Source organism: Pollachius pollachius, assembly GCF_949987615.1.
Source record: "Pollachius pollachius genome assembly, chromosome: 1".
Classification (NCBI taxonomy): Eukaryota; Metazoa; Chordata; class Actinopteri; order Gadiformes; family Gadidae; genus Pollachius; species Pollachius pollachius.
In genome coordinates this window covers 24,248,914-24,275,888 of record NC_136934.1, presented here as the reverse complement: position 1 = coordinate 24,275,888, position 26,975 = coordinate 24,248,914, and the positions used below count along the sequence as shown (strand labels likewise).

General features: G+C 44.5%; 1 protein-coding gene across 2 annotated transcripts in view; it reads right to left on the bottom strand.

Annotated features, from left to right (window-relative positions):
- wdfy3 (WD repeat and FYVE domain containing 3) overlaps positions 1 to 26,975 on the bottom strand; it is a 70,052-nt gene that overhangs the window by 2,939 nt on the left and 40,138 nt on the right. For both annotated transcript variants that reach the window (XM_079741709.1, XM_079741710.1), the window contains 28 exons: positions 26,615 to 26,844; positions 26,387 to 26,496; positions 26,058 to 26,240; positions 25,739 to 25,896; positions 25,520 to 25,597; positions 24,142 to 24,375; positions 23,468 to 23,642; positions 22,260 to 22,423; positions 21,763 to 21,911; positions 18,697 to 18,817; positions 18,178 to 18,263; positions 17,998 to 18,078; positions 17,700 to 17,754; positions 17,409 to 17,528; positions 16,941 to 17,058; positions 16,556 to 16,662; positions 16,227 to 16,380; positions 15,129 to 15,220; positions 14,414 to 14,626; positions 13,924 to 14,050; positions 13,191 to 13,345; positions 11,351 to 11,509; positions 3,834 to 4,013; positions 3,332 to 3,514; positions 1,977 to 2,070; positions 1,565 to 1,711; positions 994 to 1,296; positions 170 to 281 (listed from right to left, as the gene is read on the bottom strand). In XM_079741709.1, the coding sequence (XP_079597835.1) occupies positions 170 to 281; positions 994 to 1,296; positions 1,565 to 1,711; positions 1,977 to 2,070; positions 3,332 to 3,514; positions 3,834 to 4,013; positions 11,351 to 11,509; positions 13,191 to 13,345; positions 13,924 to 14,050; positions 14,414 to 14,626; positions 15,129 to 15,220; positions 16,227 to 16,380; positions 16,556 to 16,662; positions 16,941 to 17,058; positions 17,409 to 17,528; positions 17,700 to 17,754; positions 17,998 to 18,078; positions 18,178 to 18,263; positions 18,697 to 18,817; positions 21,763 to 21,911; positions 22,260 to 22,423; positions 23,468 to 23,642; positions 24,142 to 24,375; positions 25,520 to 25,597; positions 25,739 to 25,896; positions 26,058 to 26,240; positions 26,387 to 26,496; positions 26,615 to 26,844 (4,088 nt within the window). The remainder of the gene's footprint in view (positions 1 to 169; positions 282 to 993; positions 1,297 to 1,564; positions 1,712 to 1,976; positions 2,071 to 3,331; positions 3,515 to 3,833; positions 4,014 to 11,350; positions 11,510 to 13,190; positions 13,346 to 13,923; positions 14,051 to 14,413; positions 14,627 to 15,128; positions 15,221 to 16,226; positions 16,381 to 16,555; positions 16,663 to 16,940; positions 17,059 to 17,408; positions 17,529 to 17,699; positions 17,755 to 17,997; positions 18,079 to 18,177; positions 18,264 to 18,696; positions 18,818 to 21,762; positions 21,912 to 22,259; positions 22,424 to 23,467; positions 23,643 to 24,141; positions 24,376 to 25,519; positions 25,598 to 25,738; positions 25,897 to 26,057; positions 26,241 to 26,386; positions 26,497 to 26,614; positions 26,845 to 26,975) is intronic.

The following is a 26,975-nucleotide window of genomic DNA, read 5'->3' as shown; positions in this document are numbered from 1 at the left end:
ATTAGGAATAGGAGGAGGCGATGAGTAGGAGGTGTGGAGGAGCTTGTTTGGAAGCGGTGGAGGGGAGGAGGAGCTGGTAGTTAGGAGGAGATTGGGAGGAGGAGCTGGTAGTAAAGAGGAGGAGGAGCTGGTAATTAGCAGGAGATGGGGAGGAGGCAGAAGTGTTTACTTGGAGATGGCCAGGGCAGTGATTTCCGCCGGCGTTCCGTTGTCCTTGCGTTCAAATGCTGTGTGCATGGTGAGTTTGCTACGAAACACCAGCTGCCTCTCCCATCTGTACCCTGCTCATACACAAATTTGCACACACATACACACGTGGTTAAGAATGTTATTTGAATAAAGTCAATTCGAACAGGTATTTTTTTAAAAATCTGTGTCTTTAGATCATCTTCATATCTGTCTGTATCAGGGTAGGCTGATCCAGGTGTGTCTGTTTCCAGGTAGGCTGATACAGGTGTGTATGTCTCCAGGTCTGTCTGTCCCCAGGTAGGCTGATACAGGTGTGTCTGTCCATAGGCAAGTTAAGTTATCCTTTATTGTACCTTTTTGGGGGAAATTCTTTCTCTGCTTTTGACCCATCCGGGAGCCGGTGAACACATACACACAGAGGAGTGACCTTTTCAGAGGTCCACACAGATGGGGCACACAGGCACACCCGGAGCAGGGGGCAGCCGCAGTGCAGCACCCGGGGAGCAGGTGAGGGTTTCAGGAGCCTTGCTCAAAGGACGTAGGAGAGTGCTGCACAAAGACTCCCCCCGTCCACATTTTTGCCTACTGGTCGGGATAAGCTGATATAGATGTGTTTTTCTGCAGTTAGTTTGATACAGGTGTGTTTGTCTCCAGGTAGGCTGACACAGGTGTCTGTCTCTAGGTAGGACTGATACAGGTGTGTCTGTCTCTAGGTAGGTCTGATACAGGTGTGTTATTCTCCAGGTAGGTCTGATACAGGTGTACATCAGGTTAGAGTCTTACAGGTGATGTGAGATGACTCACCTGTCCTCAGCTGGCTGTAGGGTCGAGCTTCCCCAGCTCCAGGCTGGGGGGCTGTTTGTGGAACAGACCCTGAGGGGGGCTGGGAGGGGGCTGGCTGGGCTGGCTGCTGGGGGCCCCCCGGGTGCTGCCCCCCACCTGGGGGTTGGGGCCCCCCAGGTGGCCTGCCAGGTCTGCTCTGCCCCTCAGAGTAGTTGATGAAGACGAAGCCGTCCTTCTCGTCGGTGCTGAGGGTGTCGGACCAGTGGCGGGAGTCATCTGACCCGCTGTCCAGAGACCAGGAGGGGCCGCTGCGGACTCCAGGACCTGGGGGGCAACTGGAGGGTTAGTCTGATAGCTCTACCTTCATATATCTATGTGTCCAGGATACCTGTGATGTATGAGGGTTAGTCTGATAGCTCTATCTTCATATATCTATGTGTCCAGGATACCTGTGACGTATGAGAGTTAGTCTGATAGCTCTACCTTCATAGCTCTATGTCCAGGATACCTGTGGTGCATGAGGGTGAGTCTGATCCCTCAAATATCTTCTCTCCCTCTCTCTCTATATATACCACCCTATATCTCTGTGTACCTTTAGGTCTGTGTACAGCGCTGCTTGGGTGGCTGTCTCCTGCGTTAGAGGCACTGGGAGGAGTCTTAGGCTCCTGGTTGAGACTGGGCTCATCGCCGTCTGACTCACTGCTCTCCTCCTCCCCTTGGTGGGTCACAGCCCCCTCAGCTGGAGGAACAGAGTGAAACAGTAAAGAGACAGTATAGCAGTACATTTGTAGGGTCGTGGTATTTTACCAGCTCTTGTCATGGTTAGATTAGACCAGTTGGTTATATGTTGTAGAGTTATCGATTTCTCGCGATTTAACCAGTTGGTTTGTATATTAGAGAGATCTGGCTAAGTTTAACCAGTTTGTTGATATAATAATTATTATTGATCCGTCTATATTATTTTGATACATTATTGACGATAGATCATCTCCATCAGAACTCGCCAATCTTCTCTTCGGCACAGCAGTCTGGGACGTCCGCTTCCACGGGCTCTGGTGCAGGGGTTTCTGGGACTTGGAGGAATTCCATTCTCCAGAACTACAAGTAGAGCAGGACTATTTCAGATTCTAAACAATATACAGCAGACATCCTGAACAAACCACTGTTTTTTCTGTGAGTGACTCCTTGAAGACAATTTAAAGCCTATTAGTTGAATGTTAGAAGCAAGCATGTTCTCAACCAAGTTGTACGGGATTGTAATAGATGGAATGTTTTCGATACTGTGGTGTAACTATATCAATGCCCTAAGTCAAACAAGCTCAGGAATATAGACAGAAAGTGCTTCTATGATGAGTAACTTTAAAGGGGACATATAATGAAAAACAACACTTTTCCTGGGATTTGGAGTGTTGTTTTCGGTCTCTGGTGCTCCCACACGCATACAAACTTTGAAAAAAGTCTGTACATGTTTGTTTTTTTTTTGAGTGAGATATGCACTTCTGAAAGTACCCCGCCTACAGTTACCAAACAAGCGAGTCAGTTTCGGCACCCCCTCCTACGTAGGAAGGGGGCACAGTTGAATATTACCTCCCACTTCCCCGCTCCCCTCCAATCAGAGCATCACTAAGATTTTGTGGACCAGCGGAAGAGCAGCTCCGGCGGGGGGAACTCGGCGGCAGCTCAGCTCCGGGAGTACAATCCCTTTCTCTGCCAGAGTGCCGCCGAGCTCCCCCCGCCGGAGCTGCCGGACTGCCGCCGAAGCTTCGGCAGCAGCTAGACGGCTTCGACGGCGTCCCTTCTCCTCCATACTGTGGTTCAGTCTGACAGCTCATTGGTCAATGGGCAGCAGCTCATTTGCATCAAAGCTACAGACACCAGAAACAGCGCATTCTGAAGGGACTGAATCAGAGGGGAATAGCGGTAGGCAAGATTTTTTCCAGCAAACAGCTTCAAAAATATGTTTTCTCGAACTCAAATACTATGTTTACTTGTTGGGAAAACACCATAATATGTCTCCTTTAAATACATAGACTAAGTAAGAATTAGCCAAATAACAGTCAGTTATACGTATAACAGTTAGATGTTATCATGGTATATAACATTGTTTACAAGGTTATGTCTTAAACAGCATTCCTTAAACTATCGGACCCATAATGGGATCCGATCCAGTGGGAGGTCGTCTGCGGCCCGACGATTGCCCATTTTACTGTCTCTTGAGCACACTAGAATTTGTGAATCTTTTAGAGTGTGCGGTTCTGTCCAACGGTCTGCACAAAAATGATCAGTTTGATCAGGGGAGGAAGAAAAGTTTTGTAATCCCAGGTCCCAGGCTAAGTGATCACAGCGTGCCGTCGGTTACCCTGACGACGCCATCGGAGTGCCCAGTCACGATGACGTTCTGCGTGTCCCACTCGTTCATCTCCGACACGCAGCAGCAGAGGATGTTCTGGCTGCGGCCCGTGAAGGTGTTGGCGCTGGAGATAGGGCTGCCGTTGATGCTCCACACGTGGATGTAGGTCCCCGCGCACGACACAATGTCCCCCTGCAGACAGACGGGCAGACACACAGGGGGTAGGGTTAACACTAAGGCCCAAAGCACACCGCCATGTCAGGGGGTAGGGTTAACTATTGTGGGTACAAATTGTAGGGGCGAATTTCCCATAGGGGTGCTACACAACAAATAAGATAACAGATAGGTAGGGTTGATGCTTAGAGTGAGGTAGGTAAGGGGTGCATTATAGGGAGGGTGAATGGTTAGGGTTAAGGTTAATTAGGCTAGTGTAAGGAAGAATTATGAGTTTGTTTGGGTAGCGTTAATATAAAGTAAGTAAGGTTTATGTCTGATGTCGGGTGGAGCTCACTGTCAGTTCGTTGATGCAGAGAGCGGAGACAGGGGCCCGGTGCCCGCGGAGCTGCGTGACGAACGCCAGCTTGTTGAGGTCCCAGATGATGCAGGTCCTGTCCCGGGAGCCGCTGACCACCATGTGGTACGACGAGGAGGCCATCAGACACGTCACCGCGTCTGTGTGGCCCAGCAATGCCTGGGCGACAAAGGAAGACCACCATTAGATATAAGAACTGGCCAGTAAATATACCTGGTCTATTAAAGACACCCGGCCAGTAAAGACACCCGGCCAGTAAAGACACCTGGCCCATTAAATACACATGGCCAGTAAAGACACCTGGGGCCTCATTACAGAAAAAATCCTAACTGCTCCTCCTAACTTAAAGGCTGTGTTGCAGGTTAACCAGAAGTTTTGATTAATGGCTACATAAAGCACTCAAAATATGTATATCATCTATAAAATGTCTCCAAAATAGTGTTAAAGTCCAGTTTTTGTCGTTTTTGGCAGTAACGGGTGTTTTCTAACGCCATTCGGCAATGACGTCACGTTGGGGAGACGTGGTGGAAGGTAGCCTCAGCCTAGTACTAGAACTATGGTGTCTAAGAGGTGGCAAGAACCACAAATAACATGTATGATGGCCCACAGCTGTATAATTTCAAACATGTCATACGTGAGAGGGCGAATGAGGAATTGCCGAGAACTAATGGCGGTCAAAGCCAATTAGATGCATGGTCAGAGGAGAATGAGTGGAGGGTTGCTATCATTTAGTAACGCAGCAACGAGTGCTGGAGCTAGTCAATGAACAGCAGTGCACACTTTTATTTATTTTTACTGTCAGTGAATCAGTGGCGGCTGGTGATCAAAAATGTTGGTGGGGCACAGTAATAGACAGCCGGTCTAGGGTCTAGGGTCCCCGTCAGCCCCCCCCCCATAAAAAAAAATTGAATTTAATAGATTTGATTTCCTGTATTCTGGTGCATTTTGGGGATGGCCACTACCTATTTACCTACTATTCATTCAGATTCATAGCCTACATCCTGATTTGCAGGGCCTGGACAAGCTTACACTGCATATACAGACCTACTTTATAGCCATTTCACCAGCCATTGCTATTTGATCCATTGTTGTTATTCTGATATTGAGACAAATCATGATCACTGTCCTATAGCGTCCACTTTTTGTAAGTGTCTACTTCAAATGCAGTTAGGAATATGGGCCAGTTGCTTCATTTTTTTTATATGCCACAGGCCGAAAGACTAAATTAATATGTAACTTACTTGCTCCTTTTAAGTATAACATTGCTTGGGGAGTCCAATTCCTCCACTGAAAAGGGTGGAAAGTGCTTACAACTCTCTGCTAGATAGCGATCTATCTCTTCTCTACATGTAGTTGTGTTGCGCGAATGCTGCCGAGTATGGGGTCAGAACAGTCTCATTAATAATGAATGCACAGAGAAGGATTCACAAATGTTTTTTGTGATTTATATATAAATTACTGTCTTCTCACAAATACATTTCACTGCATACACAAATGGATATCGGTATGTATAAATGTAAAATAATTCCATAAACAAAAATAGGTTTCACAAACACATTTCTGATCCACACACAAAGGTGTCTTGTTTTAAATAAATGTAATATATATCCATAAATATATAAATTAAAAAAAAATATTTGCAATTTTCATCAAAAATGTATTTGGATGTTACATTATATACAAACTGTTAAACTTGAATTTACAAGACGCTTTTCATTTGTGAACTTGTTTGCATTTGTGTGTGAACTGGTCTGTATTTATATGTGGGACTCTCTGTAGCCAATCAGATGCCTCCCTCGTTTTCAGCCAATCAAATGACTGCAGTGACTGGGTTTTTAGATTGTCGTTGCCGTTAAAGTAGCATTAATAATCGTTTACTACTTTAACGGCACCGACAATCCCAAAACCCAGTCGAAACTAGATGGAAAAAGCGTGTCGTTCAAAACGTGACGCAGCTTTTACTTCTACGCCACCTAGAGATTGTTATGTACGATCGTTCAAAAACCCCATGTTATTTAGACATTTGACCGAGGGAACCGGGAGGCTCGGAAACTGGACTTATTCTTCAGAGTTCGGGACTGCAGTCATGTGATTGGCTGAAAACGAGGGAGGCATCTGATTGGCTACAGAGAGTTCCTTGTTGAAAAAGATGCATTTGTGAATCCAGCCACGTCAGGAGTCTCAAAAATCCACATATAAATACACACCAGTTCACACACAAATGCAAACAAGCTCACAAATGAAAAGCGTCTTGTTAATTCAAGTTTAACAGCTTGTATATAAATTTAACAACATCCAAATACATTTTTGATGAAAGTTGCAAAGATTTTTTTAATTCATATATTTATTTATGGATTTATATTACATTTATTTAAAACAAGACCATTTTTGTGTGGATCAGAATTGTGTTTGTGAAACTTATTTTTGTTAAGGGATTTATTTTACATTTATACATATCGATATCCATTTGTCTGTGCATTGAAATGTATTTGTGAAAAGAGAGTAATTTATATATAAATCACAAAATAATTTGTGAATCCTTCTCTGTGCGTTCATTATTAATGAGACTTTTCTGACCCCATAGCTGAGGGAGGTAGGTAGGTATTTGATTGATTCGCTGAATTGTCCAATCATGTGGTGATTAAAAAAAAGAAAGCGATACCATTGGCCTGGGGCGCACACTGGTGCGACCCGAGGGCGAATTTTCTTGCGCCAATGAAAAGCCGTCTCTGCTTGATAGACAGCAAAAAGTTAGCGAGCTTACATTGACTTCAACGTGGCCGGCGCCCCTGACTTGGAGGAGGGCTTTATTTCGGATGACCAATAACTAGCCTAGCCCAAATCATTGACGTAAAGACCCATTTAAATGGTTGCTGGCAGTGACAAGTATATCACACAATTAAACGAGGATAAACGCTATGTATTTTTGTTGATTTATTTCGTATTGATAATAAGTTGATTAATAGTTGGCAGACATATTCAAGTGAATATTTCACGGAGGGGCGGCGCCCTAGCGCCCTCTATTGACCCACCGCCACTGCAGTGAATAGCACAGAGTGAAAGTCAACGTTTTCTTTATATCTAGTGACAGCGATTATGTCATTCAGATAAGTACCGGTAAATTTAGTCAGAAGATCTAGAAATAGAAGGCATAATGCTAGCTATGGGCTAATTTGACAATCCCACCTGTGAAATCTTTCCAAGATAATCCCTAATTAAATCTAACCCCCGACGTTGTAAACAGATTTCCGATTAGTTATCCCATGTTTTGATGGTAGCCTACTAGCTCCAGTAACAACATCTTTGCCTAGTGTTTATTTCTAAGCTTTATTTTACCCAGTGTGCAAAATACCCGTCAATATTCGGGGGTCCCCATCTCCGATTGTTGCGCAATACCGATATACATTTTGCAGTAGGCCTATAACATTACAATATTTCATGGATGCAAGCCAAGACAATGAGTACTTAGCCTACATGACAACACACACACTTAACAATTTTTGATAATCCGATATGCTATATATTTTAAAGTAACACTGACATAGGAGGCTGCATTGGCTTAAGTTGTTTGGATGCACTTTGATTTATTACAAGGAGAGTCAAAGTTGTGCATTACAATGCAAACACAACAATAATTGGCACCACTTAGAAGAGCAATCAACTGAATAAATGACAGGTATAGCCTATCGGACACGCAATCAGTGCACTTGCAAATGAGTGCCTGCAAGTATGACCGATCGTGGTGTGACATTATTTAACCATCAATCTACCGCAAATACGATCAGACAGATGTACATTGAACACATACACAAAGCACATTTGTCCAACCCAGCGGATGCTGACAAACAGCCCACAACAAGCCAAACATCCCCACGGTGGGTGTGCTCTCTCTCACTCTTGCTCGCCCGTACACAATCACTCCAACTTATCCAACTCCAAGGCTAGGCTGCTTCACTAAGACCACAACTAACCACAAGGCCTTCATAACCATGCATTATGCCGAAGCCGGAAAGGACACACGCACAGTCGCACACTCATCTTATGCAAAACAATCCATTTTATCATCAACATTCAGTAACTGCAAAGATTTAAAGAATAGCCTCTTACCATAAGTTAGAATGGACCCAAAGTGTGTGATTGATACAGTCTGGTTTAGCTTTCACTTGCTATCCATTTTTAGCATGACTTCTCAACATTACTCTTTCTTGTGTTAGGCGCACATGGCTAATTTGCATACGTGCACAGGACTGGCTGGCTCCGCAAGGCAAATAATAAAACATATTTAATTATATTTCTATCTGTCTATCTATCTATCAACGCATGTGTCTAGTTTTAATGTGATGTATTTTGCAGTGGAGGCTTCTCCATTGAGGAGAGGGAGGAAGATCCTCCCTAACATTGTTGAGAATAAAAAATGTAGATTACTGTAATGACCCAGACTACTGTAATGAATTAATGCCCTTAAATATGACTACTTTAATGCCTTTGAATATATAATGTTCGTTTCCCTGGGTAAAGGGACATTAGCACCCCCTATCGCCTATTGACAATTACTTCAGGGAGGAAGGTCCTCCCTCAGCCTCCGTTGACTCCCATTCATTTCCCGAAAGTACTGGGGGCCGGTAAATAACATGGGTTTCAATGGGAGAGAGGAGGAAAGTCCTCCTCTGAGTGGGTGTGACCTTAACGCCTCGTGCCCACTGCATCCGTCCGTTGACAGATCCCCATTGACTTTGAATGGGGACGGACGCGCAATGCATTGTGGATCCGTGCACTCCGTTGGCGCCGAAGTCAAAAAGTTGAAAAATGTTCAACTTTTTCGTCAGCGACGGATCCGTCATCCAATCAGATCGCTTATGCAAACGTAGGTATGGTTGTACCCCAAAGAATTATCATTGGGCGGGAAATCTGCCCAATCTGGCAACGCTGTCGATAACAAACCAGCTCTGCCTGCATTGCCGGTCAGTCTAAGAGACGCAAAGCAGGTGAAATCATCTGAAGGATAACGAGATTCTAACATTTGCAACTAAAGTGTACAATGGAAACATTGGAAACAAAGGACATTGTTCATGTTTAATTACAAAGCATTCCATTCATTGAGTTACAGTGCAAAGTTAGCGACCAAAAAAAAAGGTAGACCACTTCGCAAAATCGAGATCACCAAAAGAAATGGCAACGTCAGTGTTGTGGGTGCTACATGGTTTGCTAGGTACTCATGGCTTACTAGTAGCATCACTAGCAATCGATTGTATTGCTGGCCCTGTTTGCTAATGAATAACGGCAAATCTCCAATGTGGGCTGTTCATGGTTTCACTGATGTGAAAAATCTTGATAGGGCAACCAAACGCCAGGACAAGTGTCAAGTTGACGTTGGTGCTGCTATGCGACTTTCCTTGCTAGGCACCATGCCTATAGATCAGGTTGTTTGAAATAATGTTCTCGTTCTTTTACTAGTTTGTTACTCTGACCGTTCTGTTTGATATTGTGGAAAGGGTGAATGATTCAGAGCATGATGCATTTTAAATGGCATCACTTTTGGTCTTGAGTCTTTTCTTAAAAACATTGTAACTGAAGATAAACATAGCTAAATTACAACCAATAACTTCAGTCATTGAGGGCAAAAATAGGCCCAGATTTTTTTATTTACTTTTACAAATCAAGAGTAGGCCTGATTTGACTAATGGGCTTTGCATCCTTTCCTTCTGCCCTTGTAGTCCATTTCAAAGACATGCTGCCCACCAGCTTTCAAATTACAGTGATGCCACTGGTGGCTTTGTATCAATTTTATTCACATAACTATCCCTCCCTACTATTTTGTAGTTCACCAAAACACCCTGAAACAACGTGAGTCTCACATTCTTATGCCACCAAACACCAACAGTGCAAGCAGGCCAATGGCAACCAAGCGCGCAGTCCTTCCTCCCTCACTTTAAAAACCACCAGCCGCCACTGGTATTTTGTGTATGTCCAGTCAGACTTGCTGTCTCCCTTGTTCTGTGTGGTCTTGTAGGCTATACTGTCCTGTGTGAGCCGAAACAGCTAAATGAATTCCCGACGATTTGTGTCGTTTGGTATTAATATAGACTTGACTAGGCTATCTATCTTTCTAGGCTATTAATTAACAATTATTCGCCGAAGGCGAAGTGAATAGTGGGGATTAGCCTATACCCCACTATTCACGGAGCCAGAGGTGAATAATTGTTAATTAAATGTTTTAGTATATACTACACGTGAACAGTCTAAAAATAAACAAGATAAAACTTTTTACCGGGATTTATTTGTTTTTATTAGCAGTTTATTTGTTTTTATTAGCGGACATTTTGCGATGAAAACAATATCGAGTTTGAGATGTTAATAATGGGATATTGCCATCTTAGGAGGTTCACGTGTAGCATACACTAACTATGTATAATATCTATCTATCTATGTATTTATCTATGTATCTGTATAATCTGCTGAACACTCTCTTACTAGTCTCTACTCTCAAGGGACTCAATGCGGCTTTGGTCCGTGTCTCCCCAACGTGACGTTGTGCAATGCATTCTGGGGGAAATGAGAATCAATAACAAACCGCTAAAATAGTACCTACTTTTTCGTATTACATTCCGTTTCGTGATACCTAACAAAATTAAATACAATAGATAACAGTTGAAATCTTTATTATCAACAAGCAAATTGCACAAATTTTTGCAAACCCTGCAACACAGCCTTTAAGGTAGGGTCTCAAAGATAGGAAAATAACAGACTGTTGATAAAGGATCTTTGCAACTTATGTGCAAGATTGCTGATGGCATTGGTGACCTCCATGAGGTGGAAATACATGGCTTTGAAACCGCTTTGAAGAGTTCACTCTTTCACAGGTGGACTATTTATGCTTATTTAATGCAGGCTGTCAGACTGTTGCCCTGCAGCCTGATATATACACAGAAAATTAAGTTTTGAATATTTTATACTTTTGTATAATATTCACAATTTAAAAAAAATAAAAATATTTTTTTATTATTATTTTCTTTGGACGTCATAGTTAAGGTGGCAGGACTGTGTAGGCTGTAAAGTTCTGTGGGAAACACATTATGCGTTCTTCATTGTCATACAGACCTACTAGCAGTGCTGCTGCCATTTCTTTCAGTTATTGACAGGGTGTATGGCCACCTAACTTAGGGATCATAACTTAAAAAAATCCTAACTTAGGACAGTTCTGTAATGGCTAAATTCCTATCTTAAGAAAAGATAAGATTTCCTAAGTTAAGTTAGGAAACCTCCTTCTGTAATACCAAAACCACTAAATGCCTTACTATCTTAAGATAGGATAGGATGTCAGAGTTAGGAAGTTTCCGTAATGAGGCCCATTAATACATCTTACTTATAAAAATACCTGGCCATTAAATACATTTTGTTACACTTTAAGATAACTGGCCAAAACCTTACCCATAAAATATCTTACAAGACAATACAATATGGAATATTGGACTACCTGTAGAGGATGGTTTTCTTACCTGCTTTAGCGTGAGAGACTTGGCTTTTTCCTTGGATGTGCCCATCTCCCACACACAGATACTGGTGCTGGTGCCGGCGGTGATGACAAGCTTGGGGTTCGGACATATGGCACAGAGGATTTGCCCCCATTCAGACAAACACTCGTACACCACCGACGCCTAGAACCGCGGGGGTACAGAGGTTAGTTTCAAGCAGAACCAAGTCCCTGATATACCTCAAACTAAATCAGAAGGCCTGTTCGCACTGCTGCCTGCAATCAGTCAACAATAGCATGTGAATGATTGCCACTCGCCTCACCAAGACTTATGGCATTAAACAAAAATCTCACACATTGAAGCGACTATATATCGTACCCTGTCGAAATTGAGGTGTACGACAGCAGTTTCACAGGGTATATGTGCACACTAGGCCTGTAATGATACACCAACTCACGATTCGGTTTGTATCACGATTTTTGACCCACTGTTCGATACATCCCACGGTTTTATAAAATTTAAAAAGCATTTTATTCAAACAACACTTATATAACAATTACCTTAATGTAACACTTAATAACAAATAATTTGGAAAACTGAACAGATTTGAACAGAAAGAATACTATTAAAGTACAGCAAAATGAATAAATAAATAACCAAAGATTGCAGTTGGAGGATGCTTGCAGGTAGGCAAAAACCCCCAACTAGTTTTGTGGTTTAGGCTTATGTATTTGAAAATATTAATGTCAAATAAATAATAGTCATTTGAATAGTTTGGAAGCACTGACCAGCATTCCCGCTAGAAAAAACGGTGCCAGTCAAAGTGACCTGCATAGGTTTCGTTTTCGGTCAAATATCCTATTATCGCTTCTTATTAGACTATGTACCTTAAATAATGACATAATCAGGCCGTATAGAATGCAACATGTTTAATAGCCTAACTTTCAAATAGATGGGAAAAAACATGAACGTCTGATTCGCAATAACGAGGCTTAGTGTTACGAGTATCGTATGTGTGTGTGCGAGAATGGCAGGTGTGTGTGTGTGTGTGTGTGTGTGTGTGTGTGTGTGTGTGTGTGTGTGTGTGTGTGTGTGTGTGTGAGAGAGAGTGACGTCAAAGAGTGAGTTGACGAGCAGGAGAGTGAGCGGTAGCGTGTGTGTCTAGTGAAGAAATAAACAAGTCCGGTAGAATAAAGTACCCAGCCTGTCAATAATTGGTGGCCGCTTCATTCCAACCTATAAGCAAACCAACTGCCGGTCAAAGCACACAAAACACTAGAGACAGGGATCACACAGGCTATTTTTGCGCGCTTGGCCCACTCTGGATAAATGTTGTTCATATCGCATATGAGGACTTCGCAGGCTGTGGAGAAATGCAATCCCCCGTAGCCACGGAGCGCTGTCATCACAGCGAGGGCATCTCGTCGCAGACTTACGGCATCGATAAGAGGAGCGGTGTCAGCAGACTATTATTTAGACAGATTATTAGCAAATTTCAATCTGACAATTTGACCGGAGAGATACAATTTTGTCTGACATTTAATTTTCTATTACCGGACAACGGAAACCCTGGCTCTAACAGCTCATATCACGTGGCTGGATCTGGACTTGAAGGATAAGGGGAGTTAGAAAGGGCGTGTCGTGCTTCTGCCTTCTCACACTGCGAGACAGGTTCGTGGCTTTGAGTGTCGCGATTTCGGTTTTGATATGCATATCGTTACAGCCCTAGTGCACACCCGCTAGTTTTTCCATTTTGAATAATATCGTGGCCATGATATGACAAGCCAATGGTAAACGGTTGATGTATGTGGTATTCTATCCACAGGTCATGTGATGAACACTCAGTGTGTCATGTGAAACGGACCTTGTCTGACTCGTAGTTGCTGAGGCGGCAGCTGAGGTCAGCGTATCCCCAAGCAAAGGTTTTGCTCCAAGAAGGAGGGACTAGAACCTTGTTCTGTTCCACCGCCACTATGCCCTTATCAGTACACACGATCTGTCCGACTGGCTCCTTCAGCTCTGTAATGATAATATAAGAACATATAATATTTAACAATTAATCGTCGAAGGCGAAGTGAATAGTGGGGAATAGCTTTTCCCCACTATTCACAGAGCCTGAGGTGTATATACTACATGTGAACACTCCAAAAATAAACATGATAACACTTATTGCCGGGATTTATTTGTTTTTATTAGCGGTTTATTCGCTTTTTATTAGCGTGACGAGACGACCGTCATGCAACGAAAACAATATCCCGAGATTGAGATCTCAACCATGTGATATTGCCCAATATCCCGAGATAGAGAACCATTAAATTGCGCCATCTTAGGTGGTTCACGTGTAGCATATACTAAAATATATTATATAATAATGCTACTGGATTATCAGTAGACAAGATCTGTCTTACTGGCTCCTTCATCTCTGTAATGATAATATAATATATTATGCTTGATTATCAGTGAATAACATATGTCCTAATGGCTCCTTAAGCTCTGTACTGATAACGTATCATATAATATAATCCAACATGATAAAATACATTATAATAACATTATAACATAAGAACACTATGACAGTATCAGTCCCCACAGTTTACCTTTGAGCGGGGCGAGCGAGGGCCTCAGGTTGTCAAGGTGATGGAAGAAGAAGCTGAGAGGAAGGCCAGCTGGCTCTCCGTTGGTCCGGCCTCGAACACGCTTGGGGGGGTGGGCCCTCTTAAAGAGCTGGAACACACACACACACACACACAACATTGATAAATGGACAGCATTTCTATAGCGCTGTTCTAACCAGTGGCCACTCAAAGCGCTTTACAATATTGCCATTCCCTCATCATTCTCACACACACATTCACACACCGACGGTGGTGTCAACCACGCAAGGCGACAGCCAGCTCGTCGGGAGCAGTCAGGGAGAGGTGTCTCACTCAGGGACACCTCGACACTCAGCTAGGAGGAGCCAGGGATCGAACCAGCAACCCTCCGGTTACCAGCCGACCCGCTCTACCTCCTAAGCCACATGCCGCCCTCTAATACGCAGACACACAGAAACAGCCCTCTGCCTCCCAGTGGATCCCGTCGCCGTACCTGCTTGGGGATCTGTCCAAAGTTGTTGATGAAGCCGATGGTGGCGGTCTCCTTCAGGGGGTCATTGATGTTGTAGATGTCCACCTGGCCCTCGTAGAACAGGTGGTGGAACACGTTAACCGCCTCCACCGCCGGTGGGCCCTGCTGCTTGAAGCCAAAGATCAGGTCGATCCACTCGTGGAGGTGGGCCGACACGTAGTCGCACTCCAGGGCCTGGAGGGGTGGGGGGTCATTGGTTTGTATCCAGAATGGTTCACACGCTGTTTTACAGCTCAACTGGTCGAAACCCCAACTGGTGGACATCTAACCTGGTTTACATCTCACCTGGTATAAATGTATTCTTTCTGACATCTAAACTGGTCTGAACCAAAATGGGTTTATATTTGAACTGGTCCAAATGCATACTGGTTTCCATATAAACTCTACACCTACACTAGTAAAACCAGGTCTACTGGTCTACCTCTTTTTATTTATCTAACCGTGTATATGATGGACTCTACCTGTCTCATCTACCTGTCTGTCTGAATACCTATACCTGTCTGTCTCTGCATCTCCACCTGTCTGTCTGAATACCTCTACCTGTCTGTCTGAATACCTATACCTGTCGGTATCTGCGTCTCCACCTGTCTATCTACCTGTCTGTCGGAATACCTCTGCCTGTCTGTCTACCTGTCTGTCTGAACACCTCTACCTGTCTGTCTGTCTATCTGAATACCTGTCTGTGGACCCTGATGAACTCGCGGGGGTCTCCTTTGGCCCAAGGAGGGAGGATGACGTCTCCCAGCTTGGTGCCGTTCTGCTTCGCTCCTGGAGGACAAACAACACAACATCACAACCCTGCACACAATCTAATAACTATGTACACATATATACCCTAATCCTACAGTTAACTAAACCACCCTAACCATACAGTTAACTATTCCACCCTAAACATACAGTTAACTTTTCCACACCAACCATAGTTAACTATACCACCCTAACCATATAGTTAACTATACCACCCAAACCATACAGTTAACTATACCACCCTCACCATACAGTTAACTATACCACCCAAACCATACAGTTAACTATACCACCCAAACCATACAGTTAACTATACCACCCTCACCATACAGTTAACTATACCACCCAAACCATATAGTTAACTATACCACCCAAACCATATAGTTAACTATAACACCCAAACCATACAGTTAACTATACCACCCTCACCATACAGTTAACTATACCACCCAAACCATACAGTTAACTATACCACCCTCACCATACGGTTAACTATACCACCCAAACCATACAGTTAACTATACCACCCAAACCATACAGTTAACGATACCACCCAAACCATACAGTTAACTATACCACCCAAAACATACAGTTAACTATACCACCCAAACCATACAGTTAACTATACCACCAAAACCATACAGTTAACTATACCACCCTCACCATACAGTTAACTATACCACCCAAACCATACAGTTAACTATACCACCCAAACCATACAGTTAACTATACCACCAAAACCATACAGTAAACTATACCACCCTCACCATACAGTTAACTATACCACCCTCACCATACAGTTAACTATACCACCCTCACCATACAGTTAACTATACCACCCAAACCATACAGTTAACTATAACACCCAAACCCTACATTTAAGCTACCAAAGCGACTAAAACACTACTCTCTCCTGCTAAGACGCATCAAACATATTGTTGTGTTATCTCTCTGCCAATCTATTTCTGTCCGTCTGCCAGTCTGGGTGTCCATCTGTCATCTGTGTGGTGTTCCTACTCTGTCGTACCCAGGTCAAAGTTGTTGGAGTTGAGCATGAACTCTGGCAGGTAGAAGAACTCTGGGATGAGCTCCTTGACGTCGGCCATGTTGTGTTTGGAGGCAGAGAGCCAGGCCTCTCTCACACTGTGGTACATGCGATCCGCCAGGTCAAAGTGACCGCCCTGCAAGTCACCATATACATCATATCAAATAGGAATACTGCACCACCAACGATGTGAAAGAAGTTTTGTCTGTAAATGTATTATTGTTATTGTTAAGAAGGGATATCATTTAAAGAATAGGACACATAACATATGTATAGAAAAATAATAATAAATGTATCAGAAGTGTATTGACCTGTAGTCTCAGGAAGATCTGTGTGAAGGGCTCCATGCGGACCAGGTACGAAGCTACGATCATAGCGGAGGAGTAGTGGGTTCCATAGTGGTAAGCTGGCGTCTCCCCTATCACAGAGCAAACAGCATGTCAACATGGGGGAGGGGCTTATTGCTTGGCGCCTTCCAGAATATTTGGGGGAGGGGCTTACTGCTTGGCTCCTTCCTGCCTATTTGGGGGACGGGATTATTTCTTGGCTCCTTCCAGCCTATTTGGGGGAGGGGATTATTGCTTGGCCTCTTCCTGCCTATTTGGGGGAGGGGCTTATTGTTTGGCACCTTCCAGCCTATTTGGGGGATGGGCTTACTGCTGGCCCCTCCCAGTCTGGTCAAGGGGAGGGTCTTACCGTTGGGGTCCTCCCAGTCCTTGAAACGCTTTTTGTACTGGGTGAGGCGGTCGTCCGTCTGGGCGCCCATGGGCTTCGCCAGGTTTCTGAAGGTAGCCGGGTTGCTCAGGTCCAACTCCTGCTCCCCCAACACAAAACGCACGCTCTACTACCCCAGAAGGCACTGTGTTGAGCTGGACTATAGGAAGGTACTTGCTACTTCACACTCAGAAATATTTTTTGAGCTAGGTTATGCAGTTTTGAGTTTTTTTGTGGCTACGCCAATTATGATTGGATTCTTCATTTGTTCTCAGCATAACCAAAAGGCTTTGATAACTGCTAAATTATGAGGTTTAATTCATAACCTCAAAATAAATCTCTGAGCAGTGTGTTAAATTGCGTTCAATGTATGCAGTGTGTTAGTTCATGTTAAATGTGCAGTGTGTTCGATTGAGTCGGATGATTGCAGTGTGTTAGTGTGTTACAGACCTGTGAGTCGTAGTCGGCCAGCACCCAGGGGAAGACGGGGTACTGCATCAGGTCGTTGTAGGAGCGGCCCGCCAGCGTGTTCAGATGCATCAGGTACTGGAAATTACTGATCTCGCCTCTCTGGAACACACACACACACACACACACACACACACACACACACACACACACACACACACACACACACACACACACACACACACACACACACACACACACACAGTGTTTGAAGAGAGTTCGGTGTGTTTAAGGAGTGTCTAGAGTGTGACTAGAGTGTGAGTTGGGGGTTACCTCCCAACGCTGGGTCACAGACTTCTCCCCGACCAGGGTGCTGAGAAGGCCAGAACTGTGTTACCGCAACACAGAACAAACAGAACGTTATTGTCATTATGGACCACCATGACGTATTGTATTACTACCTACTGCCATGTAGCTGAAAGCATTAGTCCCTAACCTCCATGTAACAGCTTAAATTACTCCCCTCTGTAACGGATGCATTACTCGCCTCTAAACAGTGGCTATCATTAACACTTCTCTACAAAGCTGCTAATTTGCTGGCTCTCTATAAAGTGGTTAGCCTGCAGCCTACCCTTGCTCTACGCTGGTGTTGGGTCTCTGGCCTGAGACCGACTCAGAGCTGTCAGCCAACGATGGCACCACCGCCAGGAACCTTGGGTGACATAGAACACATAGCAGCAGTCAGACATTTCATCAAACACACCTTCTGACATTGAGGAGCTAAGCTTGGTGTCTGATGGAGTGTTGGTACCTCTGGTAGACTTTGTTGCGTACTCCCTTCTGGAAGGCAAGAAGGTAGTTCCTTCCGTCTGCTGAGAACACCTCCACTGCCATGGGCTGCAGAACCAAGAGATGGTGAGTCTTATAGAAACCAGATGCTCCAGCCCTTTACATCTGACATCATCTTTACATCTCACACAGCACAGGCCCCAATGTTCATCAGCCATGCATTTCATTCATCTAAACGGTTACAGCAGCTGGGTCACATGGACATCTTTGGGCATATCCTATTGATCACCTCATTCTTTAACTGATCCGCTTAATTTAGAAATTGACCAGGCTCAGATTAATATATTTACAGATCATTGTAGTGCGACATTTTAAGGTTTTGGTTTCAAAGGGTCAAAGATATGAATGGGTAATTATGCACCTTATGTTGGAGTTGGTGTACAAAGACCTTGACTAATTCTTTAGAAACCGCTGCAGTCTAGCAAAAGGTTGTCATTTAGAAACAACCGTAGTTATTCAGGAGTGTGTAAGTTGTGTGTACCTGTAGCAGGTAGCGTCTCTTGTGTACTTCCTTGATGTCTTCGTAGGCGAAACTGCTGGCGGTTCTCTTCAGCTGGCTTTGGCCCTGCCGCGCACCCCGGGGGATGATGGCCTCATGCAAGCTACACACACACGCACACACACACACACACCAAGTTACACGTCTATCTACTTTGTGTTACTACTACTAAGGTCACCTAGAGGGGGGTTAGGGTCCATGACTAGGGTCTATATTTGGGGGTTAGGGTCCATGTCTAGGGTCTATACTTGGGGGTTAGGGTCCATGTCTAGGGTCTATATTTGGGGGTTAGGGTCCATGTCTAGGGTCTATATTTGGGGGTTAGGGTCTATGTCTACGGTCTATACTCAGGGGTTAGGGCAGGCCTATTCATATGATGGCCCGCGGGCCACATCCGGCCCAGCCCACCTTCCGAGTGGCCCAGCCCACCTTCCGAGTGGCCCAAAAGTGCATAGAAAAGTTAAAAATGAATAAATAAATAGAGGCTTGGCTTCAGAAATTCCTACAGTAGTACAGACCGTGAATGCAACACTCAGCGTAACCTAGCAACAGGAATCTAGCCTCATTCAACCCTCAATTCCACGCGTTGTTGTGTTTCATATGTATATGGTCCGTCAAGAAAGTGATTGAAGGTGAGTCGTCTAATCTAAAATGTCTTTGTCAACTCAAAAACGCCAAGTGGACACTGAAACCGTCGGTTCAACCCAACCTGGACTGACAAGTATTTATTCATTTTGCCGCCCAAACCAAACGCCAAACCAATGTGCTTAACTTGTAATGAGTGTGTTGTGTTACTTAAAGATTACGTGCGGAGACACCACATTGATAAACACCCGACTTTCCGCTCAAACTTTCCCGAGGGATCTCAGGAGAGGGCTGCAAAGATGCAGTTTGCTGGCATCTTACAACCGGAGCTGTGCTACTATGATGCGGACATGCACGGCCCAAGAGAGAGCTACAGCAGCTTCCCTTCGTGTGTCATGGATCTTGGCAAAAAAGAAAAGGCCATTTACAGACTCTGAAACCGTGAAAGAGTGCATGCTGGCCATCCTGAATGAGGTTATAAGTGACGACTAAGTAAAAACCGTGATCTCTGCCATTAAAAACGTACCCCTGTCAGACACCTCAAATATTCGCAGGGTTCAACTTCTTGCTACTGATGTGTTCGAAACGCTTTTGTAAGACCTGAAGAAAGCTGATGTCATGTCTACAGCAGAAGATGAGTCCACAGATAAGAGGGATACCGCCCAACTGTGCATATATGTCCGTTTTTTGACAGCAAATGTTTCAGAGAAGAACTGCTCAGCTTACTGTCGTTAAAATGACACACAAGCGAGGTACTTTTTGAGAAGATTTCAACTTTTTCTGAAGACAATGGCCTTGATATGAGACGTGTGTGGCTGCTTGTAACGGATGGGGCTCCATCCATGAAGGGAATTGTTATGGTTTGGCTGCACATTGTTCCGCTGTTGCACCTCAAATGATATCCCTACACTGCATTGTGCATCAGACGGTATTGTGCGCAAAACTAAGCGGGGAGCTCAGTTTTGCGCATACAACCTGCTTTTGCACAACAACGTCAGGTGGCTGTCCAAAGGCAAAGCGCTCGAGCGTTTCTGTGATCTAAGAGAGGAAATCACAGCCTTCCACCGCAGCAGCAGCAAGCATAAAAAGGCTGAAACAAACTTGAACCGAATGCTGGATGACAACTTCATTGACGATGTCTGCTTCCTCAGTGACATATTCAAACACCTGAATGACTTAAATGTGGGACTACAAGGCAGAGACAAAACTGTCATTGAACTGGTGGAACAGATGCGCGCATTCCAAGTCAAACTGGATCTTTTCGGGACTGACTTGAGCCCAGGCCGAATGTTGCATTTTCCGACGTTCTGCAAATGCATCTCATCCCCGGCACGCATAACCGCTGTGATGACAGATTTCGTTGCAAGGTTAAAAGAAAACTTTGCTGGTCGATTGGATGGACTTGTTTTGCCAACAGAGGTGATGTGTTTTGCCAGAGACCCGTTCACTGTCGCAATAGAAGGGGCTTTATCCGCCAAAGCAAAGGAGGTGGCCGTTCCCATTGACAAGGGGAAATTCATTCTCGAACTTGTGGACATGCGGTCATCCTTAACCATGGCAGGAGCTGCGCACCAACGGGCCTGCCAGGTTTTGGACTGATGTCAACCCACATCAGTTCCCTAACGTCAAGAGAGTAGCAGTCTTCGTGCTAAGTATGTTTGGCTCAACATACACATGAATCAAGCTTCTCACACATGAACTCAATTAAAAGCAGCTCTCGTTACTCACTGTCTGACAGTACACTTCACGAATGCCTTGGGATTGCATTGACATCTTATGAGCCCAGAATCACTTCTCTCATTCAGAACAAAAGATGTCACTTCTCCCACTGAGAACTCAGCAGTGAAACCGTTGCATACATAGCAACAAAAGGATGTGCAACCAAGTGAGGAACAAAGTATTCATGTATGTTAAGCTACTTAGTTATTCCTTGTTTGGGTTTGTTTACTAAGCTTTAATATGCCTAGTTCTGTTTTTTTCATGCACTTTGGCATATTGATCCCAAGAGGAAATATTCTTGTTTTAATATGTGACCCAAATATTTATTTAATTTATTTAAAAAAGGAAACCTCCTATAAATGTGCACTATTTTGTTTTTAATGCACCTTGTGTTTTGCTTATTGGTCAGATATGACAAATATTTATTTTATTTTGTTTCAAAAAGGAAACTGGCTGTTGATAGGCCTAATATTGTGCACTATTTTGTTTTCAGAGTTTTGCCTAGGTCAGATTTCACCAAAGATGTATTAATGTAATTTTTCAGATGTGACAATTAATAAAACGCTTGTGTTTTTCAATACATTAATTTGTGTTGGTCCAAAATGTGTCATTACTTGCTGCTTAAAATGTCTTGCCCAACTGAATTTCTTGTTTTGAAAATCTTGCCCAACTGAATTTGTAATTGAATAGCCCTGGTCTAGGGTCTATACTCAGGGGTAAGGGTCTATGTCTAGGTCTACGAACTTTGGGGGCAGGGTGTCTATGTCCCTGATCTCCCTGGAGACGGTCATGGTGTATCCGTCAATCACGTAGAAGTGTTCCTTCCCAAAGAGCAGCAGGCCCTCGCTGGTGTCGAGGCCCTGGACCCGCGCAGACCGGTACATGTGTTGGATCTGGAGGTATTTAAACACATAGGAGTTAGTATGTTTAGAACACACTACAGTTTATTACATCTATACAAGTATCGAATACATTTGTAAGGAGTTGTTTATGTAATAATTAATTTTAAAGGGCACCCATTGCTATTCTATAGTCAGAGATATCTGTAATATATTTACACAACATGAGCTGTTTTTTTACAATCTGATGCCGGTTTGTAATTTACAAATGATTAAATAAAGTCTTTAGGTAACAGTTTTTTATAACAAGAGGTAATCTTCTAAGTGAGTCCCAGACAAAGGGTTGTGTTATGGTGACAGTGTAGTAGTAGTTCTCTCCGTCTCTCCCTTCGCAGGCCGTACCTTCTCTCCCTCCTCGAGGAGGCGCAGCAGGGAGGTGTTGTCGGTCCTCTCCTCCTCCTCAGGTCCTCCTGTTTCCAGCAGCTGGTCCTGGGCCAGGTCCTGGCTGTCCTCGTCTCCCCCGTCCGCCGTGGAGCGCGACCGCTTCAGAGGAGCCTTGACCAGACCTGTTCAGACCAGGAACATCAGGTTACAACTGGTTTATGACCCGTCCAGACCAGTTACAACAGGTTAAAACTAGTGTATAGTCTACGCATGACAGTAACAAAAGGTTCCCACTGGTTTATGACCTGTTCAGACCATGAACATCAGGTTAAGTCTTGTTTATGACCCGTCCAGAACAGTAACACCAGGTTCCACTGGTTTATGACCTGGTCAGATGAGTAACATCTGGTTAAAACTGGTTATGACCTGCGCTTAGCTAAAGGTTTAAACTGGTGTATTACCTGCTCAAACCAGTGGCAACAGGTTAAAAAAATCCTCGACTAGACTTGCTCAGACCATTTGGTAAAAGGTTAAGGCTGGTTAATGAGCAACCATAACTGGAAACATATGTACCCAAAACTGATTGAAACCAGTTGAACCCAATTGTCTTTTGCGTCATGAAGACCCCATAAAATAAGCCCTTTCGTTGATAATCGATTATAGAGCTTGCCCGCGAATTCCCGGAGCAATGTGACAGCCCAAATGTCACAAGTTGATTACCGGCTACCGTAAATATTATAATAAAGCACCAACACATTTAACTTAACAATTTCCCCTCTTGATACTTGTCTGTTTAACATTTTTTGGCGCCTCTATTATATTATTTACGGTAGCCGGTAATCTACTTGTGTTTTCTTTCTGGAAACATGAAACTACCGGTAAGGCACAGACTTGGAAAACAGTATTTTTTAATAAATTGCCGGTACGCTAACTAAGTTGTTGATGCTTTGTTTTATGTGTAGGGATGTTTTATGTTTGTTTTATGTGTATTTTGAGCAATATTAGTGGTTAATTTCTTTTTGATTTGGAAGTGTTCGCGCTTCCCCTAGCCAATAACATGGAAGCCATTTGGGCTGTAACATTGCTCCGGGCATTCACGGGCAAGCTCTGTACTCGATTATCAACGAAATAGTGTCTGGAGGGCTTATTTTATGGGTCTTCATGCCGAAAAAGACCCTGGGTTAAATTTACACTTTAAGGTGATATATGTATAACAATGTCCTGACCTTTGACCCTGGCGATGGTGTCCTCTCCGTGCTCGGGCTCTGTGTGGTTGGTCTCCCCGGGGGCGCTGGGCTCCAGGGAGTGCTGGTACATGCCAGGGTTTCCAGACAGCAGCCTCATGTAGTACTCCTTACTGTCCGCACTGATGGCACGCCGGTACCGCTGGGGCTTCTGAATCTACACATACGGTGTTAAATATCCCATATTATGCTTTTTTAGGGTTAATAATATGCATTTGGGGGTACTACTAGAATAGGGTAACATGCCTGTATGTTACAAATAGCCCTTATTATTCTCATACTGTTAATTTCTGCAAAACCAATTTCAGAGTCTTTCATAAACGGTCTGTTTTGTATCATGTCGCTTTAAGGCCCTCCTCCCGAGAAGCCCAGTCTGCTGTGATTGGTCAGCACGCCCACTCCGATGTGATTAGTCGAACGCTTTGCGAATTTGTCTGTAAATTCCCACCCCAAGAAGTTGTAAACATTTTGGTAGCCGGGAGGCAGGGCTTCTGCACTTCAGCACCGCCCACTGCGCAGTCTCTTACGAAAGTAAAGTTTGAGCGCAAACGGGCTGTTTCACACACTTATTGAGGGGCGTTCTCGGTGGGGACGGGGTCGGGGTAAGGGTGTGTTAAGTGAGTGGAGTTGGGGGGGTGGGGGGTTGGGGACAGTACCTGTGTGGAGTTGGGGGGGTTGGGCTCCGGCTCTGGGACGAAGGGGTAGTGGATGTAGAACATGTCGTTGCGGACCATCTTCTTCCTCATGCGGCAGGGCCCCTCCGTCATCTCCAGGACAAACTTGTCCAGGTGGGAGCCGATGGGTGGGCCCCAGAGACCCCGCTCTCTAAGCAGCTCGTACTCGATGCCTGCCCACTCCTCCGTCACGTACTTCAGACAGGTCTGCTGTCGCTGGAAGGAGAGGTATAGGATTGATGAGTATTTGATCGTGAGAAAACATTGTTTTACCGCGAGTGAGTGTTAAAAAGAATGAATGAATGCGAGCGCATGTGTGTATGTGTAAAAGAATTAATGAATGCGGGCACGCGTGTGTGCGTCCATCTGTTTAAACACACGCAAACTAAACACGTAACGCATAATACAGTCCATGGCAATGTATATTAACGGGGGGGACACATGCATATTAGGAACACAAGTCGATAACGATAATGCATGCAATACTGAATACTGAAGAAACGATGTTTATAATGTATTGCGTATATCATTAAATAGAACCACAGTTACCGCATATCATATGTGTGTTAAGTTTTCTTTGCCGAAATGTATTTGAGGAAGTTGTGGAAGAAAACCTTATTCCATGTGTGAATTAGGCCATATTATTTGGCCATAAACTGAGCCATTTGAAGTTTGAAATCCATGTGCATCTGTCTCATCGGAGACTGTTAACGCGCTGTCAAAATATCAACTCGTCAGATTCAAATGCGCTCATGGCTCTTAAAGGGGATGGGAGCTGGCACTCTCATTGGTTTATTGCAGGTTACGCCCAAACCACACCTACGGGTAATTAGGCTACTTCAGACCAACCCTTTATAGATTTGCGCCGGGCGCAAGAGTCCGGTTAACTAGCGACATCGCCATAGAACCGCCCACAAAGCTACTTGCACTTGGCGCTTCTCACTTGCGTTTCAGACCATTAAAATAGGGCCCCATGTGTGTGTAGTGTTTATAGTCTGTGGTGTACATGTATGCAGTGTGTGTGTAGTGTGTTAACTCCTGATGCTACTAGTACTGGGTGTGTGTGTGTAGTGTGTCTAGTGTTTACTATGTAGTTATATGTTGTGTAGTCAGTTTCCTCCTGACGCTCCATCTATTACAATTTGTGTGTAGTGTGTATATAGTGTGGATGTAGTATATTAATAGTGTAGTGTGTGTATTGTGTTTAAAGTGTGAGTAGTGTTTATAGTGTGTAGTGTGTGTGACGTGTATTTAGTGTGTGTGTGTCGTGTATATAGTGTGTAGTATTAGTGTAGTGTATAGTGTGTCTGAAGTGTGTAGTGTATATAGTGTGTGTAGTGTAGTGTGTAGTATGTGTTACCTCCTGATGCTCCTTAAACTGTATGGACAGCAGGTCTCTCACCACGGCAATGTGGGTAAACATCCACTGGAAGGTTTCCTGGTGACACAACAACATGCATAAATACCAACAACGTGTGTGTGTGTGTGTGTGTGTGTGTGTGTGTGTGTGTGTGTGTGTGTGTGTGTGTGTGTGTGTGTGTGTGTGTGTGTGTGTGTGTGTGTGTGTGTGTGTGTGTACCTGGGCAGACAGCTGGTTCTTGTTGAGGCTGGGGTCTTTCTTGTGGCGACGGACCCCAGTGAGTTTCGAAAGACCGAACCCACTGCTGACCCTCGACAGCTTTGATTGGCTGACCGGAGTCACGGCCTCGCCTCGACCAATCAGCTTCTTCTCTTGGGCTGAGTGAGAGAAACAACTTAATGTAATACACATCATCTTTTTTGGGAACAAAATACATGACACATGATGCATTGACAACTCAACCATTGTGTGTGTCGATAGTGTGTCTATATGTGTGTGCATGGTATGCATGGAGTGTATGCATGGAGTGTCCCCTCACCCAGGTGGTTCTGCCAGCTCCTGAGGGCCAGCTCCTCCAGGGCGGGCCGGGCGGTGGACACGTCCACGTGGCCCCGGTCGTTGGAGGGCAGGGACACCTTGAAGATGTCCTCCAGCATGCTTCGCTTACTGTGCATCAGCTCGGTCCACACACGGGCCACCGCCTTCAGGAGCAGCTGGCGGCCTGACACACACACACACACACACACACACACACACACACACACACACACACACACACACACACACACACACACACACAGGTGAGGCCTGGTGAAATGCTTAATGGCACCAAACAAACACCTGTGTCCTGCTGTGTGCGAGAGCTACCTTCACTGACTTCCTGGTTACTGCTTGTGTCTGATTGGTTCTCAGCCGGCATCATCACATGCCAGGTGGTCATGCGAGCTTCTGCCTCCAGACCGAAACCCTCCACACCGCTAAACACAGACACACGCATACATATGTTTGTACCAATTCATGTGCAAGCGTGTATGTATGTATGTGTGTATGTTTGTGTAATAAGTATGTACGTGCATGTGTGTTTGCTTGTGTTACCTGCCGGTATGCAGACAGATGAAGCAGTGAGCTAGGCAGGCTATAAACTCCTGGTCGTGGTTGCCGGGCCCCAACACCAGGTTCCGGTTGACCGTGAGCACCCTGAGGGCGTCCAGCAAGGCCACCTGCTGGGCCACGGTCTTGTGAGGCCTGCAGAGCTGAAACAGCACGGTGCGGTTCAGACTGTGGTACACCGAGTCCAGAGACACGCCTTGCGACCGCCGCTTGGACTGATGAGAGGGGGAGGGAGAGGTACATAACTATCATCATCCAACACCAAACAACCAGTTTAAAATGAAAAGCCTTTTAAAAATGCTTCTGTTAGACAATTTTGTAATTTAGAGGGAGGGCTACATTAGTG